Genomic DNA, 21,413 nt, shown 5'->3' with positions numbered 1-21,413 from the left:
CAGTGGAACTGGGCAAATGCAACCAAATGCATGCCTACAAATGATCTTTTGACTGTTTGTTTACTTCATTCTGCAAAGAACTTTTTCTCTAATGTCAGCACCTGTGTGAGGGAAAGAAGGGGTCTAACTCTTGTGCAACAGGAAACTGAGGCACAGAAATAGCAAGAGATTTGTCCATGAAAACCAGGAAGTCAATGACAGAGAGAGGCCTTGAACCAAGATTTCCTGATTCCCAATCCAGCACCCCAACCAAAAGACTGTCCTTCATCCCTTGCAATGCTTAATGTAGTTAGTTTCATAATTGAGCTTACTGCCCAAACGGTTTAGAGAAACATTAATTACAGCACATCTTGGCACAGACAATTTTCACCTGATCTGGCCCCTGAAAGCACTCTACAGCCATGACCAAGTATAGGTATACAGCTGCAGAGTGCTTTAAAATGGCCCTATCCCATGACAATTTGAACCCTCATTGCATGAGGATTCAGAAGAAGACGCTCCAAAGTGGAGCACCTTCATTAACATCTATCAGAGTGCACCCAGAGCAGGGCTGGGCTGATGCAGCTTGGCCCTGTCCCCAGCACTGTCTTCAGAATGGGAGAGTGGGAAAGGAGCAGCGGTAGTTAGGCTTGGGTAGTTAGGCCACCCCCATTCTGAAAACACAATCAGGGCTGGGAGGGAGAACAGGTGTTCTTAGGGGAGAGTGACTGCAGGCCCACAGCCACTCTACCCAGCAGTTCAATTCCCCAAGACCCAACAGTTAATGTCTTTTGGGTCCTGGCAATTGCTCTTATTCATGGCACTTCCTGAGAAGTGCCATGAGTTTAACAGGGAACTGCTCTTCTGTCTGCGCCTTCTGTAGGGTCCGGTTCCTAACCCCACCCCCTCCAGGGATATGGAGGTTTGTGAACTAGCTAGCATATACAAAGCTGCAGCAAACAGCTGCACAGGGCTCCTGAGGCACTCCTGTTGATTGGTGCTGCTTTTATTTTAAAAGGACCCCACTTCTCTGATCAGCTGCACATGATCCACTGGCAAGCTCCAGCTGGGTGCAGAAGCAGTGCCCTTTGAAGTAAAAAATGTAACAGAGTAGAAAGACCTGGCTTTAATTTGGCACCTGCTGTAAATTAAGCAGGTTGCAAGCCACCAAGATAGGAAGAGTCTGGACTCTGCCATATAAGCAAATATTGCAAAATGCTGAAGGTAGCTCAAATTCAAGCTCTTGAATACTGACATCAGAAACCTGACCTTAAGTGTTATACTCACCAGATTAGGAGAGAGAAACCTATCATGGGACTGGTGTATCCAATCAAATGGAAACAAATTAAAACCATCAAATACTTGCTATACAATATTTGGGAAGAATCATCAAAAGGAGAATCCCCTGCAAGAACTGCTTAGTCAATCATTTTGAAGAACAAATACATTTGAGCAAGTCAGTGTTTTCCTATAAGAATTATGAGCAGAAAGAAGGTAAAATATGTCAGACAGTGTGTTCAAAATGATTCATCTAGCTCTCCTAGTGACCTAGAAGTTTATATTTTGTCATTAATCTTCTGAGCCATCCAGTCTTCCCTAAAAGACTGGCTAAAAGTGTAACTACACTTGAAGGAGTTTTGTTTTGTTTTTTTTGTAAGTGTTGCTTGGTTTCTTCTGCATTTGTTAATAAATTCTGCTGAATTGTAGACTTTCTTAAAAAACATGGATTTATCAGATATAGATGTTAAATGGCAAAACAAAAGACTTTTTTTTTTTTAATTTTGTGTAAAACTGTCCTGGCTCTAGAACTCAAGACAGGCATGGAAGACCAGAGGTTTTGGTGGTTGTCAGTATCAGAAAAGGGGGTAGCTAATTACATTTGTCTTGTTTAGAAAACATCAGTAACTGTAAATAACATCAGTTCTGAGAACACCAAAATATATTTGATACATAAACATATTTGATTCATCTTCCTACCTGAATTCTAGCACATGGATATTCTTGAACCCAGGTAATCCTTCATATGCATTTTGGACCTATTTGGAAAAAAGTAAATATGGTGTACTATCAATAATATCATTATCTTTTTCCATTGGCACTGACTTACATTATTAGCTAGAAGTGGAAAATGGGTAGAAAATACACACCGTACTATATAAAAAAGGCTATGATCTGTTAGACACAATGGAAGAGAAAATGAAATATAATAGTAGAATGTCTTAACTGAATATATAAATAGAGCTGAGATGGCTTCTTTATTATTACAAAACCAGAAGGGAACTGTTAATATAGCCAGCACCTATAACACATCTGCTGACATTCGGTTGTACACTGGGAAGGGAACTCAGCCAACTGCCTATAATAACGTTATTTCCAACAGGTAAGTGTGAGGTTAAAACATAATCAGATAACGTACAAGACCTCGTAACTGGAGGTTGTCAGGTCTCTTGACAGTGATACACAATGTGGGCTGCTCCCTTGCTAATCTAGCTCAAACACTTGGTTTCCCAAAAAGTTTTGACTGCTTCCCAAACTCTTTTAGTTAAATTTAGGCAAAATGCTTGAGATGTAATTCCCATTACAGGTGACCCAAAAGCAGAGCAATGACTCAGAGCACCAGATAATGAAGACAACAGATCATATGGGCTGTCCGGAATGCCTTGAATAGGTGAGAGAGAAGTTAGACGAGCTTTCTGGTACAAAATGCCCCTACACAGGTCTGGGAAAGAAGTAGGCACAGATGAGGTTGAATACCAGTTAGAACAGTTACTTCTCTCCCAACTGTAAAGATAATATCTCACATCTTTTGCTTCTTAAATATTCCCTACATCTTCAAAGCTATACCACTGCAACTCTCCTGAAATAGGTAGAGAGGTCATGAATTTCAATTGCAACACAGGAGATGTAGATTGGATGTCAGGAAGTATTTTTTTTTTTTTTTTTTTTTAGCTATGAGGGTGTTTAAGCGCTGGAATAGATTACCAAAGAGATTACCTTTGGAAGTTTTTATGTAGAGGATACTCAAAATACCTGTCTGGGCTTGTTTAGACAATGATGCTTCTGCTTTGAGCAAAGCATGAGACTAGATGACATCCTGAGGTGTCCTGACATCTTCCAGCCATATTTTTCTAGGATTTCTATTACAATATTAAAAGTTCAGGAGTAGAAGAAAGAAGAAATCCTCTAGCTGGAAGTATAGCTGGTAGGTGGACTCTGGAAATGCAGGCTCTGTCAACTGGAGATTGTGCTGCATTGTGAATCACAAATGAAAAATCACTAGCAATTTACTTCAAGTTGGAATAGAAAAGTTCTGTGATTCCAGAATGTTTTATTCTTAAAAATCCCCCTTTTTTATTTTTAAATCATCTCTGGTGAGAATCAAGCAATACAAGTACCACTGATTTTTTTTAAAGTATCTTCTTTATCCAAGCGCAGAGAGGTCTAGGCAAGGGATCAAAGGAAGAGAACATCAACATGTCACATGGCCCCTCTCCCAGCTGACTTTTCTTCCACATACTCTATGGCACTACTACTTGGCCACACAGCTAGGAAAATTAAGAAGTCTTGCCTAAGCAAGCAACATATGACAGTCTTGGTGATGCTCTTTGGCTGCAAGAGAGAGTACATCTATTTCCCATCTGCCCGATATCTGGCATAGGTTTAGTCCCGATTTAATGGATTCAACAGAATTTGCCAAGGAGAGCCCCAACTAATACGACTGAAAAGGGAGCAAAAAGGGAGAGAGAAGAATATTCATTATGACTTGTACTTTATAGTACCTAAAGTCTTATGCCTCTCATAAGACAAAACTCAAATGGGATCCCTGCCTGCAGAGCTGATAGTCTAAATTTAGATGTGACAAGTGAGGGGTTGGTGCAAAAAAAAGTTACTGATCAGAGCAATATTACATGAAAGTTCACTTTAAAGCACAACACACATGTATTAGTAGTACAGTGCAAACTTTTTTCCCTTTTTTGTAATACAAAAGGATAGATATAGATACAGATAACCTTTTTATTACAAAAAAAAATCCCATATCTATGCTTGGGATAAAAAATGCTGTTGAGTCACTTGTAGACATCACAAGAGAGGTGCATTTTCAAGCCCTACCTCAGCAAACATTCTAGCTTTAATTCTATTTGCTTTCAAAAGGACTTAAATTGGTATTTCAGTAGTTTGAAGAACTGCTTCAATAAATGAACTGAAGCAGGTAGTCAAATGTTCAGCTGAATGGGGACCTAAATTTGGAGTTACCACTTATTTGGCAGCATAGCTCAAAGGTTCCCAATCTGTGGTACACATACCCCCAGTGGTATTCAGACAACCTGTCATTGGTACACAGCAGCAGCAAGTAGGGGTGCTCAGGGCACTCATGCCTAGTGCAGGCACCTGGCAGGGCACAGCTCTGGCCAGGGCTACACATGGTAGCGAGGGGTGCAGCCTGTATCGCCAGCACTCCCCACACACGTGTAGCTCTTGCACTCGCTGGGCATGGGAGGGAAGCTCCCCTTTGTTGGGTGGGGAAGGTAGCTGGCTCCAGCATGCAGGGCTTCCTTCTTATGCCTAGCAAGTGTGGGAAGCACCAGCAATACAGACTGCCTCATGGGGGGCTGCGCTCCTTGCTGCAATATACAGCACTGGCCCAAGCTGCACGCAGTCAGGTGCCCAGAGTGCCCTGAGCATCCCTGCCTGCTGCTACACCATAGGAGGAGTGCAGGGGTCCCCACACCCTCCCTCACACCCCACATACACCTACACCCTGTTCCCACAACCCCCCAACATACCCTATGCTCACACACACACACACACACACACACACACACACACACACACAGAGTTACACTCCCTCACACACACCCTCCTACACACCCTACCATACACACCCACACCCACCTGGTGGTAAAGTTTATATCATTTTAAATTGGTGGTGCACAATCTGTCAGAGTTTGGGAACCACTGGCCTAGATTGCAGTGTCTTGTGTAAAGTGTGACATGACTTCATGAGAACTCTGCTCTACCTGGAGAGAAGTGAACAGTACCCTGCTGTTTGGTGACCTTCATAAACTTCACTCAAATAATACATTATTTTTGGGATGATCCTCTGTGCAAATAGCAACGTAACTGCTGTTATGATCATCTGAAGCACTGAAGATCTGAAGATTCATTCTATTCATTACAATGGATTTCCCCAGCTTCATTTCAGCATTCTGCTTTGGCAGCTGAGCCTGCTGCAGCCTAGTGTGGCCTATTCAGGCCAAAGAACTTTAGGCAAATTATTCAGTATTGAGGAAGCATACAAATGTGTATTTAAAAAGACAAGTTATGAGACCCAGACTTTTAAGATTTACTGAAATTCTATCCTAGACAAATGAGAGTTCTGGCACTTCATTGAGATTGCCTTAAAGCGCTGTTTCTCTGCATAATTCTATCAACAAGTGTCAATGACGTATTCAGAAAGAACAGGAGGACCAACGGTCTGAGCAGCTGTGTAAAAAGGCCAAAAGATAGAACTCAAAAACCCACACCTGCAATCAACTAAGTCATTTCTGCCCAGCAATAACATTTTTATAATACAACAAAATAAGTTAATGTAAGCAGAAAAGAAAACAGAGAACATCTCAGGGATCCAGAACCCCTTGGCTCTGAGATAAGATGTTTGGTCCTTCCACAGAAAGCACCTCCCAACTTTTCTGTTTGCAAAAAAGTCAACTTACCGTATGCTGAATCAAGATGGGGGAAAGAGGAGAGGAGGTTAGTTAAACTAAACCTTGTTCAGCTAGAAGCATGCAATGTCCTTGCAAGCTCTTGATAAGGGATGGCAGCATTAATTCAGGATGTAGAATGTTAACATACACTAGCAGCAGTGTGGACTTGCTATTCCCAAGAGAGAAAAAAAACATAGATCAGAAGAGCAAGAATATTTGAGCCATCGTGCTTTTAGTGAGCAAAAATGGGGCAGAGGCATTTTCCAGCCATAAGGGAGCAAAATCCCTATCTCTTTCAGATGAAACTCTGAGGGAAAGCTGTGTCTAATGCTACTGTATTCTATCAATGCTACCTGGAACCTGTAGGGACAAAAAAGACAAGTAAGGTAAATTACCTGGGAAGTAAACTGCTCTGAGAGTAGCTGGTGCTGTACAGTGGATGGGTCTCTCAGCTCCTCACTGTACTTCTCTCCAGAAATAATAATGCTGAATTCAATCATCTGCTCAGGTGTAGGTTTCACCAGCTTTTCATCTTCCTTCTTTATCTCATTGTTGATCTGGAAAGAAAAAAAAAAAAAAAGGACATAATGGTCCTTTTCCTCTTCCCACTTTGGTTCTTTCTGCATGCAAACAAATCCTGGCTATTCTCCCTGAAACATATTCTGCACTAAATGTGCTTTTTCCACATGTCCCATGGAGGTTCTAGTTTTATGCTTTATTTTTGGAGACTTGCCTCTACTCCTTGGTATTGAACAAGCTGTGACTTCAGCTTCTATACCTAAAGGATGCTCTGAGATACACGAACCTGAAGAGTCACCTTCCTAGAGGACCTTTGATTTAGCAGTGTGGTTTCTTGGGAAGTTCTGGTGTCAATGGCTGGTGCTTCCCATGGCTACACTGCATGGGAGTTTGTAAGCATTATTGCTGCTTCAGGCAGTAGCAATACCTCAAATCTAATAAGGGATGCCTCACAGAGTCATAGATTGTTAGGAGCTGGAAGGGACCTTGCAAATCATTAGGTGACCCCAGCAAGGTGACTGTCTAGTCTTCTCTTGAAAGCAGGGTAGGTGACTGCACCACCACTGGAGGGAGTTTATTCCACAGTCTGGACACCCTGACTTGACTGTGAAGGAGTTTTCCCTCGTATTAAGCCTAAAGTGGCCTTCCAGGAGTTTGTATCCATTGTTCCTTTCTTCCCTAGGGTTGTCCTAGTGAATAGTTGTTCACCAACTTCCTGATGTGCTCCCCTGATACAGTGGTAAGCCACTATCAAGTCCCCTCTCAACCTTCTCTTCTTTAGGTTAAAAAAGGCCCAGGTCCATCACTTTTCTTCATATAGCTTGCCTTGCAAGTCCCTGATCATACGGGTAGCTCTTTCCTGGGCTCTCAAATTTTTCAACGTCCTTATCGAAGTGCAGCACCCAGAACTGGATGCAGTACTCCAGCTGCAGTCTCAACAGTGCAGAGTACAGAGGGAGTATCACTTCCTTAGTTTTACATGGGATACATTGTTTGATGCATGCCAGCTTGTTGTCTGCCCTGCTGACCACCGCCTCACACTGACGGCTTATATTCATACAATGGTCAGTCATTACCCCTAGGTCCCTTTTGGCCATAGTGCAAATCAAGCTGTCACCACCAAGCCTATATGTATGTTGAAGGTTGTTTGCCCCCCAGTGAAGCACCTTACACTTGGAAGTGTTAAACTTCATCTAGTTCCGATCTGCCCAACTCTCAAGCCTGTCCAGGTCTGCCTGTATCTGTAACCTGTCTTCTGACGTGACCACACTGCCCCATAACTTGGTGTTGTCTGCGAACTTGGCCAGTGAGCTTTTCACTCCTCCATCCAAGTCATTGATAAAGATGTTGAAAAGCACCAGTCCAAGCACAGACCCCTGAGGGACACCACTGGCCACTAATGTTCAAAAAGGTTGAGAACCACTGCAGTGGGAACATGTCCCAGCATCATCCACCTCTTTCCTTTCATGCTCCACAGCCAGGTTCTGATTGGTTTGGTTCCCTTCTGCGCACAAAAACAAGAGTGCCCTTTATTAAGTCAGAAATGAATTGGATGGGTGGTTTGAGTTTTATTTTTATATCTCATATTTATGAAATGGAAATGATGTTTGGGAGGTTTGTAAAATGTGTTAAACTTCACAAAGAATACTACTGTTGTTTAAACTATTTTTGCCAAAGGAAATAAAAGAAAAATTCAGCAACAGAAACATTTTTAAGCTAATGAGAATCTGGTGCTATATATGGCATTAGAAATTGACAACAAAGTGTGCTACAGCTATCAATACCTGTGCTACATATAAATCTACCTTGGTTAGTCTGTAATGTGAGTGACTTTTAAATCAATTGGAGCTGTATTCATCAACTGTCAGGCCACAGCTGGAATACTGTGTCCAGTTCTGGGCACCACACTGGTCAGGAGTGATGTGGACAGCATCAAGAGGGTCCAGAGGAGGGCCACTCGCATGATCCGGGGACAGCAGACCCTACAAGGAGAGGCTACGGGACCTGAACGTGTTCAGCCTCCACAAGAGAAGGCTGAGAGGGGACTTGGTGGCTGTCTACAAACTTACCAGGGGGGACCAGCAGGGAATGGGAGAGACCCTGTTCACCTGAGCACCTCACAGAGTAACAAGGAATAATGGCCATAAGTTGTTTGAGAGTACAGGCTGGACTTTAAAAGACACTATTTCACAGTCAGGGCAGCTAGGTTCTGGAACCAACTTCCACAGGAAGTGGTGCTGGCTCCTGCCTCAGAGGTCTTTAAGAGGAGGCTTGACAATTACCTAGCTGGGGTCATATGAGCCCAGTATTCTCTCCTGCCCAGGGCAGGGGGTCAGACTACATGATCTACTTAGGTCCCTTCTGACCCTACATCTATGAATCCATGAATCTTTTAAGTTAAATTCTCTCTTCTTCCTGTTCCTTCTTGACTGGGTGATTCTGTCAGGGCCCATGGGTTATTAATATTAAGCCTAAAATGAGCTAGCACCTGAAAACAAGTTTGTAATTAGAGGGGAACTGTTACTACTTGATTGCTTGCAGTTCTGTGTAGTTCAAATCTCCAAACACCCAAAATAAGGGCAAAGTCCAAATGTGAATATTTACGAGGAGACACATTGACTTTTATACTTATAGCTCTCAATACAGTCTGGCAGCACTAAGTGGTAATGAGGTGTGAAGTCACATTATAAAGAGGGAAAGCTAGCATTCTAGTTGCTCTATGATTTACAGAGTGATCCCACTGTCTGCTGAGCTAAATATTGAAAAACACTCCAAGCATTTCTCCTGCAAAAAGAATAATGTGGGACTGGACCCCATGCACTCTCTGGTCCTGATATAGAGTTAGAGCCATGGTAAATGCATGGGGCTCAGGTCAGCTTCATAATTAGTGCTTATATTTAGGAATTCACAGTTCATTTCATACTCCAATAGACCTAAAAATTCCAAGAGAATCTACAGAGTTTGGCCCAGCTCTGTATCACAACCATACTCAACTAGAGCTTTGTATTATTTTAACCGAATGCTATATGTCAACCTCGGTTCGCATACAGCCTACAGCAGCTTCACAGACATCACCATGAATTCGGCAAGTGTCTCAGGTTTAGAAGGAAACCTAAAACAGAGGATTTCATTTCACATTTTCAAACAGTTTTCCCTCAACAGTCATGCAGGGCAACATTTTCAAAAGTAGGTGCCTACAGATTAGCTATCATCTGTTTTTAGGTCCTTAAGTAAGGTGATTCATTTTCTAGAAGAACTAACCACTTCCCTAGGAACTGCAAGTGTTCAAAACCTGTGAAAGGCAGTACAATTTCCACAAAGACAGACCCCTGGCACACATTAAAATTATGGTGAGATCAATGTATAATTCACACCATAAGTAGTAACAGTGCTACATGTTCAGCCAACTTTTGGCACTATGAAGAGGCAAACCAGACACAAAGATTCCAATTGTCAGCATCACTGTGAGGACTGAGTTAGCATCAGGACCAGGACAGGCCTAGTCCTAATGCCAAAAATGGGTTGCTGGGCGAGTAGATTAAAAAGGTTCCAGCAGACAGGCTCCAACAGCTGCAAACCTGGAACTATCTAAACCTGGCAGCTTTTCCCACCTTGCCCTTTAGCACCCACTTGCCTCCCTCCCTTCCCCTCCCCTGCTATGGCAGGAGGCACAACATTTGAGATGAGGCATAAAATTCCTGTGATCCTAGTCACACCATTGTTTTAACATCTGCCAGGGACCTAACATTCGTCATGTTTTTGAGTGTTTTTCCCTAGATACCAAGACGACAGATGCCTGTAAGTACTGTGGATATACACAAAAAGCCCATCTAGACAGAGAATAAGGAACATAGGTCTAGAAGAGAACTCTTGGGCCAACAATCCAGTCCCCAGCTACTGCAGACAGCACATCATATAATCCCTTTCAAGTTTCAAAGCACCAGAGTGACTTGGACACAGTCTTTTAATAGAAATGATGTTCTCAAATCACACTAATGCTTCTGAAAATCCCACCCAGTCTCCAGCATTAGCAAAACATCCTTTTGACTGCTAAATTAGTCCATTCCCCACTTAGCATGGTGAGGTAGCTCAAGATATCGTGAGTGGCAGAATCTCTCACTGGAGCAAATGAACTAAAATTTTTCTATAACTCATCCTAAATGTTTAGACATGTCTCTCAGCAGGGCAGTAGTCCATCAACTCATTCTCTTGGCTTTCTTAACACTTGTTTTTTATTTGAAATAGTAAAGCTGTGGTAGGATTAGAAGAGAGGTGGTTAAGGGGGAGCAGGGGCAGAGAAAGAAGCTAGACCAAGGAAATGCAAATCAGCTAGAACAGTGATGTTCAACCTTCTGGCTCACAATGGTCTGGGCCAGTCTGCAGATGAGGTCCCATGGGTGGGTCAGTTTGTGGACTGGATCTAACAGTTTGAAGAAATGCTTCAATAGATGGACTGAAGCAAGTAGTTAAATGTTCAGCTGAATAGGGACCTACATTTGAAGTTACCATTGGTTTGGCAGCCTAGATTACAGTGTCTTGTGTAAAGTGTGGCGTGCCTTCATGCGAACACCACTCTACCTGGAGAGAAGGAAACACCCTGCTGTTTGGTGACCTTCATAAACTTCTCTCAAGTAACACATTCTTTTTGGAAGGATCCTCTGTGCTAATAGCAACGTAGCTGCTGTTATGATCATTTGACGATTCATTCCATTCATTACAATGGATTCCCCCAGCTTCATTTCAGCATTCTGCTTTGGCAGCTGAGCCTGATGCAGCCTCTTGTGGTTAGGTCACAGAGGTGCCCTAATCAGGCCAAAGATTAGAGAGTTCTATGGTGAACTTTAGGCAGATTATCCAGTATTGAGGAAGCATTAAAATATGTATTTAAAAAGACCAATTAAATTTGGAATTACCACTGGTTACCACTGGTTGAGGTCTCTTGCACAAGCACAATCCAGTGTGCTGTTCTGGCCCCAGGTACCAAATCTAACTGCAGAGCAGCCCTGGGTACTGATATGATCTGGTGCCTGGGCATGATCTGGTGCCAGGTCAACCCATCTGCAGAACTCCCCAGAGGTCTGGAAATTTGGCAGTGGGGAGTGGTGGCAGCTGCAGCAGTTAATGCTGCCAACACTCCTCCACTGCCAAATTTCAGGACCTATGGCGAACCCCACAGGCTGGATTTGGCCCACAGGCCAGAGGTTGAGCACCACCGAGCTAAAAGATAGCAGCAAGGACAGATGGTGAAAACTTAACCAGAAGGAGTACCACTTACACTATTGTCCAAGTCTTCGGTCTTGATGAAGGTACTGTCTGAAGGACTTTCGATGGAAACCTCATGAGGGGCAGGAACATTAGCAGCTGCATCTAGGAGAAGAGGAAGCAATATTTTTTTTTTAAATACTACATACAAATAAACACACAGAGAGTAAAATATGCTGACAATACCTGTTCCCACAATCATCACAGGAAGTGACCAAATCATTCCTTACTTCCTTGTCCATCATAACACCATAATTTTGGTTCAGTGGTGCTTGAGGAATAGCAATTTACAAAGTAATCAGGTGGAACCCACAAAGAGTGATTTGGTTCAAGCGTAACAGAGAATATCAGTAGCTGAATAGGGAACTGAACCTGTATTGCCAAAGCTAGCACCACCTGAGCACCTTTACCCTTTAGCCACTCTTCCTCCTGCTAGAGGAATCATTTGATAGGGTGAAAGCAAAAATCAGAACTATGCAATTACTGTTGCCTTAGGAGGAAATTATATTTTATAATATCAAATCAAAGATATTGAAAAGGGTCTGGAACCAATTTTAAATCAGTATCTTCTGAAATCAGTATCTTTTGATATTTATTCAAGCACATATTAAGCATTGATACTATTGCTTGTATTACAGCAGCATCTACAGGACCTTTATATTGTAGGGTCAAATATGAACTTGAAATAAAAGGATCCAAGTCCCTAAACATACCTCCATGCCATCAAGTTTCCTATACAAGAATGTTGTAATAATTTAGGACACTAATCTTCACATCACTTGGATGTATAGATATGCATATGCAAATAGATGAAGACAAACCTCTCAAAGTGGTAGCATCATCAGCTGGAGAAGCTGTTGGCATTCCAGAGCTGAAAAATGAAGACAAAAACAAGATGAAATTAAGAGTCACATGGTAAGTGTTATTTTCTTAATCTGCGTATGGTGCCATCACTGAATACAAAAGGTACATAAGCAGAATAAATCTCCCAGTGCATTATTTTGCTGCTAATGTACACTAAGTAGACGTCGCAACAAAACAGAATTGTCAGTAAACACTTGAGTATCAAATCTTTTGCATCTGCACAATACCTATCATACTGGCATTTAGACAGCTTTGCAACACAGCTTTGTGTTACATCATCAGCCAACATTGCTTTCCTCAAGGTCTCATTAGTTTTGAAAGAGGGTTTGGTCATAGATTAATTAACTATATTCATGAAGAGTCAAACTCTGGCCTCAGTTACATCAGCACAAAATCAGTATGATCAACGACAATGAAATTTTGCTCTTTGGGAAATTATGTTAAGATGCTGCCTCAGTGATATTTAACACCCAAGAAACGTCCAGAAAAGACTGCAGCAAGAAACAGATGTTGCATTTGTTCAGGGACAAGTTTTACCTGTGCTTGTTCTGGAACAGAAAAGTCCCAGGATTGGCATTCATATACATCCCCCTTCTGATTAGGGTTTAGTTAGCAGTTGAATGCACTGTGGCTTTTCTACCATTGATTCAGTGATGCAATCCAATGACATCCATTCAGATGTACTTCACAATGTCCCAAGAAAAACTGTTAGCACTTCTTATCCCACGCACCTTTTTAGGGCTTGTCCTGGGACAATGGACATGGACATCTGAACAAGTGCACTTTCTCCTGGGATAAAAAAGGTTTCTCCCATGACAAACACAATGTTTGTTTGTAGCTTAAGATAAACTTGACAATGGGACAGCAGATTGAACAAGTAGGTTGTCAGCTCCTGGCAAAAGAGTTGGGAGTCCAGGAGAGGAGGTTTGGTGCTCAGGACCCAGGAAAAGACTGGAAAGAGAACAATAGTGCGATCTTTGAAAGTGCTGTGTAGACTGTCCTAGGGACAGAGGAACTGCTTAATATTAACATCTGAAATCAGGAAGAGAACCTCTGACTGGGTGGTGGCCTTTACCCCAATAAATGCTTTTATTGAAACAGCACTGTTTCCTGTTCAGGTTGCACTTTGTGGCCCCGGCAAGAGGTAAAGTCCCTCTCTCACGAGAGGAATTGGAAGTTAGCTCCTTGAGTCAAGACCATAGTGAACTCTGGAGGGTCAGAGACCAAAAGGCCAGGATCTCACAAGTGTCAGGGACCCTGCAGTCCCCAACAGTGTTAAAAGCCATGCTTGGACTGGCTTCAGGGGGACAGAGGGGTCACTGTCAGAGACCAGACAAGGCTGTTGTGTTTCTGAGTACGGGCTCCCCTCAAGTTCATAGGAGACTTTTTAATAGCCTCCTTTTATGATAAAGGCCTGTATTTCAAAATATCTAAAAAGATCTGAATACTCAAAGTGCTCAGTGGAGCAATGGGAACAAACAACTCCTGAAAATTAAGCCTTAAAGTCTACAAATGCTTTGGATGCAAGCTGCCAGACAACTGCAAGGTGTAACCAGCCTCCTTGAGACTATCCCATTGCCCTTAACTTCAGCTGACTTGATTTACAACGTCAATTGCCTGTAGTCATTTAGCATCTTTTCAGGAAATGCAAGAAGTTATCGCAGGCAGAGACAAAATGAAAACTTCAGCAACATTCTGTCATCTCACTGGGACAGTTACAGCCTCTGCTGTGAAATCTACCTCCTGAACTAGAAGTAACGTGGCCATAGTAGCGCAGCTCTGCATTATACCAATAAGCTCTGCTTTTCAGCAGAAAAACAAGTATCAGAACTGGACTGAAAATAGAAGTCTCTATTTAGTCTTCTGTCCCAGGGTTGGGATTTTTTGGTGGGAGAGGGGAGGAGGAGAGAGAAGGGGGAGCCCACTACATTAAATTTGTCATTTTCATCTGAGTTCCTATTTCATTTAACCATGATGTCTCACGCCAATTTGTTTGGTCTAAAACAAAGTTTGGTCAGTTTTAGGCAATATAGAACATCTAAAAATCACCACAAGCCAGATGAGATTAAACAAAAAAATGTCATTTTGAAGAGAAGCTAGCAAGTTTTACCAGGCCATGGTTGTAACCTGCAAGCTGGCAAGCACCCTTAAGATCCCACTTTAATTAATGACAGTTGAGGGTATATTCTGTTACTTGAGAATGAGTCCATTAGTGAACATAGATGCTTGATTGATAGATAAGTTTTGCTGGGGTTTTTCTGAGCGGTTGACAGAGGAAAACTACAGCAAATTGGCATAATTACAGTAAAAGCCCTGAATAGTAGTGCAGCAGGGTGTCCATGGTGGCTGCTGCACACAGGGCCATCAGCAACTTGCAGTTTCATTAGCAGCTGCTGCTGCTGCTACCACAATCATAATTATGCAACTGTGGCAAAAACTGGGTTTTTTCTTCTACCCATGTTGGCACCTAGGACAGTTGCTTCTGTGGCCCGGCCCTAGTTATTTTACTGCTTCTGAAGATCAACTGAACGCTGAAGTGGAAGTCACCAATATTGTGACTATTATTGTCTCAGTACTTCTCTTCTAATTAACCATATATTCTTCCTGCATTGATTGTAATAGATGAGCCACAGGAGAAACACTACAGCAGAAAAACCTCATCATCTTGGAATCAAATCTTGTGGCAGATGTGATATCTTTTATTAGACCATGTAGATATTTGCACACAAAAAAAATTATTTGCAAACTTTTGTGTACAGGCACCTTTCATCAGGCATAGGAGACTGCAAAGATTGTAAAAGTTCGCCTGGGTAGAAATGAAAACTCATATTTTCATTTATCGTTTTTTATTCATCATCTTAGTGCACTTGTAAGCTGTGAACAAAATCACCTGAGCCATTTTTACCCTGATCATGTATAACTGAGAAAATCCCCTTCAATCCAAAATACTTGTATTTCAAACTTGTGAATTTGGTGCTTTTTAACCTAAGTACAGACAGTCAAAAAACCCAAGGCTGAATTGATTCAGTTTTTGCAGTTTAGCATAAACTTAGCAGATTGAACTGATAAGTAAGTGAACAGACATTCACTTTTGATTCTGGAGATGCAGCCACATGCCTGCAGTGGCCCAGGCCAGATGCCAGAGGGTGCTAGAGCATGCCTCCTTACTCGTCTGGAGCAGACAGCTTGGGCCAAGGCTAGCCTGCCCATCCTGTGAAGGGGGAGTTTTCAGGGGAAGTTCAAAGCATCCTGGGATGCTGGGGGACTGTGAGTTAACTTGAATCTGGAGGGGATCTGGGACAGAAGTTCAATAAACTGATTGAACCTAAATCAGTTAATTCTGATACTACATCCCCCTTTGTAAACCCTTTTGTTGGAGAAGATAATGTTGAAAATATAAAATTGACATAAATAGATTATTAGAGTTTAAAAATCATGCATCTGGGCTCCACATCCATAGCTGGAGGAGGAGCAAATTATCTAAAGGTCACTTCCTCTTTTCCTCCCTCCCATGATACAAAATGAATTGGCTGTTTACTCTGAATCCTTTGTTCAGCCCAGGACAAGTGATGTAATAATGTTAAATTAGAGGGAAGGGCCAAAATAACTTTTTCTGTCTGGCCAAAATGCTAAGGTTGGCACTGGAAATATCATGTTAATCAATACTTTTTTGCTTTGTTAAAATTAAATTACCAGCCATAATAAATAAATTTATGAGCCTCAGAAACTTCCACACAGAGTGAAGAGGTGAGACACACTGGTTCATTTTTGTAGCTATCACCTGCTTCTAAACTGCAGCAGGCACTGGAACTATTGCCGCTAGCTTCAGGCTCAGTAAAGGTCATCACTGCAATTCTCATTAGTGAATATTACTAAAATATTGTGAAGTTAATGCACAGCACAGACCTGTGGATACCAGTTCACAAAATGATTCCACAAAAAGATGAAGTAAAATATTCTGGGGGGATGAACCAATCAGTTGCAGTTGTTAAACTGTTAATTTTAAACAGATTTTTAACAGAGGAAAGCATTGAAGGGATGCCTAAATTAGATACAATTCTTCTGATAGCGTAGAGGAGGAATTACTGTAAACAGCCAACAGGTGACAATGGTGGTTATATAACAACTAAAATGTTCTTGTTACGGACACAGGCCAAAGTTCGTATGTCATGATCCAGAGATTTTAAAGGATGTAAGGTCACATATGGAAGTTTTCAAACTTTTTACTGGCATTTTTTGATTCTTGAAAAGCTAAACAACAAGGGTCCAAAATCTGGAATGTGAGCATGATTCTAGTGAGATTTACCTGGAGCGATTAAAGACAAGGGGAAAATATGTAACAGGGAGTTTATCCAACAAAAGTGGTTTCCTTTTCTCTTTATGGAATATCAGCAAACATATTGTAAATAATTTCACATCTACATTTTACGTTACTTTACATTTTAAATTATGGTTATTTAGTTGCTTCCTATTCAACATCTGAAGTTGGAACCATTTTTCTGTGTTATTAATTGGACAGAAGATACGTTAGGCTTCCTGTCTATTCGTATAGGTTCTGATTTCCTGGTTTCAGTCGATATTGGCTAAGCCTATCATCAGATTTTTATGCAGTTCAGACAGCTATCACCACAATATCTTAGTGTCATATTTATGATTAATGTTCACAGACAATATTTTTTCAAAAGTATAGAAACCCACAAACTAAAAATGCACCGCCCCCAGTAAAATGTATATGTAAAAATACAGATAAAACAGAGACAAAAGATGTGCAAACCCTACTAAAGCAAGTCTGTGCCAGCACACTATTATAATATTCTGCTGATTTGCAAGGTCCTTCTACTCAAGAAGCTTAAAGCTCTTTCCCAATATTGTAAACCCTCACTTCATCCCCAGTACTGAAATGAAACAGGGGGCAATTGACTCAATCATGGTTACAAGATAAGGCAGTGGCATAGCAAGGTTAAGGCTCCAAGTTTTGTACATAAACACAATACACTAGATCAGTGGTGCTCCATCTGTGCCCCATGGAGCCATGTCATTGGGTCTAGAAACTTGGCAGGGAGGAAGCATTGGCTCCCAAACAACAGGAATTTTCTGATATTCCTCCCCAGCAGCCAAATTTCTAGATTTGTGGGGAGCACTGGTACCAGAAATGGAGAGGAGAGAAGAGATTGGGGCAGCAGCAGCCCTGAGCATCACCTTTGGGGTGCAGGGGTAGGGACTGGAGAATGGGCATCACTTTTAGGGAAAGGGATGGGGGGGCTGGAAAAGAGTCAGTGCTATCGAGGCAGCTGACTGCAATACCAGCATTGACATGGCAACAGCCAGTGCTGCTTCATGTGTCATGGCTGTCCCAAGCATAGAGTTGCTTTGTGCACCCCTGGGGAGACCCAGAGGCCAAATGACATGGCCCAAGACACTGGATTGAACCAGAGTGTGGAATCAGTCATCATCCAAATCCGATATGCAGGATCAGTCCACAAGCTCAGTCCCCAGCTGGATACAGCATGTGGGGTTGGTCCACAACCAAATCTAGTATGCGCATCCATCCACAGCCTGATTCAGCAGATAGGCCAGTTCCACACCACCTATCTGGCCCACACATGAGTTGCGTGTCAATGTACTAGATCAACTGCAAGAGCCAAATTTGAACACTTTTTTTAATTTGTTTGTTTGTTTGAGAATTCAGAGAATTATACAATATGAGCTGAGATTTGATTTTCAAGAGTGGCAAATAATTCCAAACTATAAGCCTCTAAAACTAGACTTTTAACTGCATACACAAGCATCTAAATAAAAGCGGTCTAATTTCTCAGAACTGCGGGCACTCTTCATACTGAATGTTAAAGTACATCTAGACTACGATGTTGTAGAAACATACCTAAACTAGCAGTATCATATAGGTAGTGAGGCCATTATCTCTTAATTGCATAATAGTCTTAAGTGCTTTCAAAACTTCGCTGATATCCCAAAAAGCAAAATAAACTGGAAAATTCAGTATTTCCCTTTCCTTCAGCTTGTAAATATTTCCTCCTGAAAGGGAACAGCTCCTAAATAAAACCCTTCCAGAATTCCTCTGCATCTTTGGCTCTTTTAAGTAGACAAAGTGAAGTACTGAGCTAAGGCATCAGACTGCATCAGACACTGTGGCCATGTCCAGCATTCCTGATGCAGCCAAATTTCCCATGATTTCAAGGCAAAACATCAATAAAATAAAACTCCACAGTCTGGAATGGGAATTTTGCCCATACAAAGGCAGCAGGATTGCGTTTTAATTATTCGTTTTTTTTCAAGACAAAAGTTCCCCCCCCACCAACCTGAATTATTTTAATCCCTCAATTCTCTAAAATTCTGCATTACCTGAGCATTATTTCAGTGTGAATGCAAGGCTCATTTTACTGGAATAAACCTTCATCCTGTTGCTACATCTCTGCCAGTAATACCAGATTGTGAGCTATTTCTGGAAGTTATGCAACAAGCCCAAGCCATCTTTCCCTGCACTGAAAAACTAGCCAAGCACTTATCAACCAGCTGACACAAGATTCCTCCCCTTGTATACAAACAAAAGTCTGGCACCAAGGGGAGATTACATGAGGGGTCACCCTGGTCACCATCTTGGGACCAGAAGTCCCCCCTCCTAAGCCCTGACCTTTGCCACCAGAAGTCCCTCCTCTTGCCCCCTGGAAGTACTCCTTTCAGCAAGGGGGTTTGCTATCTCTGAACCGAAAAAATACCAAATTATATTCTAAAAATCAAATGTACTACAACATGCATTAATTTCATTTCACAAAGTATTTTTGTCCTGATTTACATGCATTTGTGTAGTGCATACAGAGGTGATAGTATAAAAGCTTAAAATTAAGTCTTTACTCTTGTATATTGTGAAAGGGTGTGGGGGAGGATGTGGGGTTTGGGGGGAAATGAATAGGCATGCGGGGGGGCTGTGTACGTGTGTGTGGGTATGGGATTTGTGGGGGACTGTGAGTGTGTAGTGGGAAGGTGACAGGGGAGGATTTTGCATGAGTGGAGGAGGAGGGTTTGAACACAGCCCCACCACAGCAGGCAGAGCCCCACCAGGGCTCCTCCAAACCCAGGCTCCGTGCTCCTGCCGCCCCGCCCTTGGCCACCAACACCAGTGCAGGCCCCATGCTCCTGCCCAGCTGTTGCTGTGCTCTGGACACCCACTCGCTACCCCTTCTCCCTGGCTTGTGCAGCTATTTCCCCACTCCTGCTTCCTGCCCCCCCCCCACCAGCCACTGGCATTATGTGGTTCCCAGCTGCAGTGCCAGGACCGCAGGAGGTGGCCCAGCCCAGTCCCAAGGACTGGGGTGATCACCCGTAGTTCTTCCCTGCCTTTCTCCCCACTTCTTATCTGAATTTCACTCCTGTTGATGGAGGCAGGAACCGCCCCAGGGTTCCAAGTCTCTTGCTAAGCAGAGGCTTCCGGCTGAAGGTAGACCAGGTCCAGGCCAACCTTCCTGTTCCAGATACTTAGTCTTGGCACCCCTGGGTCCTACTGCCCCTGGCTCCTGTCATGTTTGACAGGCAGCCAGGGGCAGATAAATATTAATTTTCTTAATATTAATTTTCACAGACCATATTTTGTCCACCCCTGTGCTAATGGTATTGACATGATAGCACTAGTGATAAGGTAGGGTTACCTAGTTTAGAGCTAACTCGCAAACTTCAGTCATACCTGTGCATTACAATGCAGGCAAACCCTTCATCTCAAGATTTTCATCTGCAAAGTGAAGATGATAATGTTCTCTGAATTCATAAGTCCAATAGATAGATGGTCTACAATCAATCAGATGAAATTCAACAAGAACAACTGCAAAGTCCTGCACTTGGGACAAAACATTGCATGCAGATATACAGACTTGGGAATGACTGGCTAGGCTGCAGTACTCCAGAGAAGGACTCGGGGGTTACAATAGATCATAAGTGGGAAATAAGCCAACAGCATACTGGGTTGTATTAACAGGAGTGACGCTTGCATATCAAGGAAAGTGACTTTTTCCATACCACTTGGCACTGGGGAGGCCTCACCTGGAGTCCTGTGTCCAATTTAGGGTCCCACATTTCAAGAAGGATATGGACAGACTGGAAGAATCCAGCAAAGAGCAACAACAATGATTAGGGGCCCAGGAAGAAAGACACATGAGGAAAGGCTGAAAGAACTAGGGTTATGTAGTCTGGAAAAAAGAAGACTGAAGGGGGATTTGATAACTATCTTTATAATCTTCCCTGAAGGGAGATTATAAAGAGGATGGAGACAGATTTTTCTCTTTGACTATAGGGGATAGGAGCAGGAACAATGGCCTCAAACTGAAGTAGAAGAAATTTAGGTTGGAGATTAGGAAGAACTTTCTGACTATGAGGATGGTCAAGCATTAGAACAGGGTACCTAGTGAAATTGTAGTGAAATGTCCAGCCCAGGGCATTTTCAAGAGCACGTTAGACAGACACTTGGCTGGGATAGTTTAGTCAGGGATGATTGTGACTTGAGCAGGGAGCTGGGCTAAATGATTTTGTGAGGTCCCATCCAGCTCTACTTTTCTATGATTGTGTAAGTATTTGGATAATGTAATAGAAGACTTATTAAGTATAAAGATAAAAGGAACTTGTAGTAAAATAGAACTGGACTATGGGCAGCATAGCCTAGTGGATAGAGTAGACTAGACTGGATTGCACTAGATTGGAGTGAAATTTAGAATGGCTAGTTTGTGTTTCTGTCTCTTCCATGGGCCTGTTGTGTAAGTATGGACATGTCAATTCACATCTGTGTGCCTCAATTTCCCCTTCTGTAAAATGGGGATAAAGGGACTGAATTCTCTGGCAAAATGCATCAAGATTTCTGAATAAAAAGTGCTATGTATGAGATAGGAATTGTATTCAGATCAGGACCTGAACCCACATTGCAGATGAGTGTCCTAACCACTAGAATATACTTCCTCGTTAATTAGCAAGGGGGCAGAGGGGGGGCACTCTGAGGTGCTCTGGGTTAGAGTAAAAGGCAGTCCAGGGGAGAGAGACTTAACGGTGGGAGTTTACTATAGACCTCCCAACCAGGGAGAAGAGCTC

The 21,413-nt window shown here is 42.4% G+C and overlaps 1 protein-coding gene and 1 long non-coding RNA gene across 3 annotated transcripts in view; one reads left to right on the top strand and one right to left on the bottom strand.

Annotated features, from left to right (window-relative positions):
* Positions 1–2,720, top strand: part of LOC109305646 — a 473,981-nt gene extending 471,261 nt beyond the window's left edge. The window contains exon 3 of the long non-coding RNA XR_002099658.1: positions 2,653–2,720. This is a non-coding gene — a long non-coding RNA (uncharacterized LOC109305646). The remainder of the gene's footprint in view (positions 1–2,652) is intronic.
* Positions 1–21,413, bottom strand: part of IMPG2 (interphotoreceptor matrix proteoglycan 2) — an 86,578-nt gene that overhangs the window by 29,275 nt on the left and 35,890 nt on the right. For both annotated transcript variants that reach the window (XM_019528660.1, XM_019528661.1), the window contains exons 5-8: positions 12,287–12,336; positions 11,479–11,570; positions 6,080–6,241; positions 1,957–2,015 (exon numbers count right to left, since the gene is read on the bottom strand). In XM_019528660.1, the coding sequence (XP_019384205.1) occupies positions 1,957–2,015; positions 6,080–6,241; positions 11,479–11,570; positions 12,287–12,336 (363 nt within the window). The remainder of the gene's footprint in view (positions 1–1,956; positions 2,016–6,079; positions 6,242–11,478; positions 11,571–12,286; positions 12,337–21,413) is intronic.

The sequence above is a fragment of the Crocodylus porosus genome, unplaced genomic scaffold (genome assembly GCF_001723895.1).
Source record: "Crocodylus porosus isolate Cpor-Errol unplaced genomic scaffold, CroPor_comp1, whole genome shotgun sequence".
Taxonomy (NCBI): Eukaryota; Metazoa; Chordata; order Crocodylia; family Crocodylidae; genus Crocodylus; species Crocodylus porosus.
This window is presented reverse-complemented; position numbering and strand designations above follow the sequence as displayed.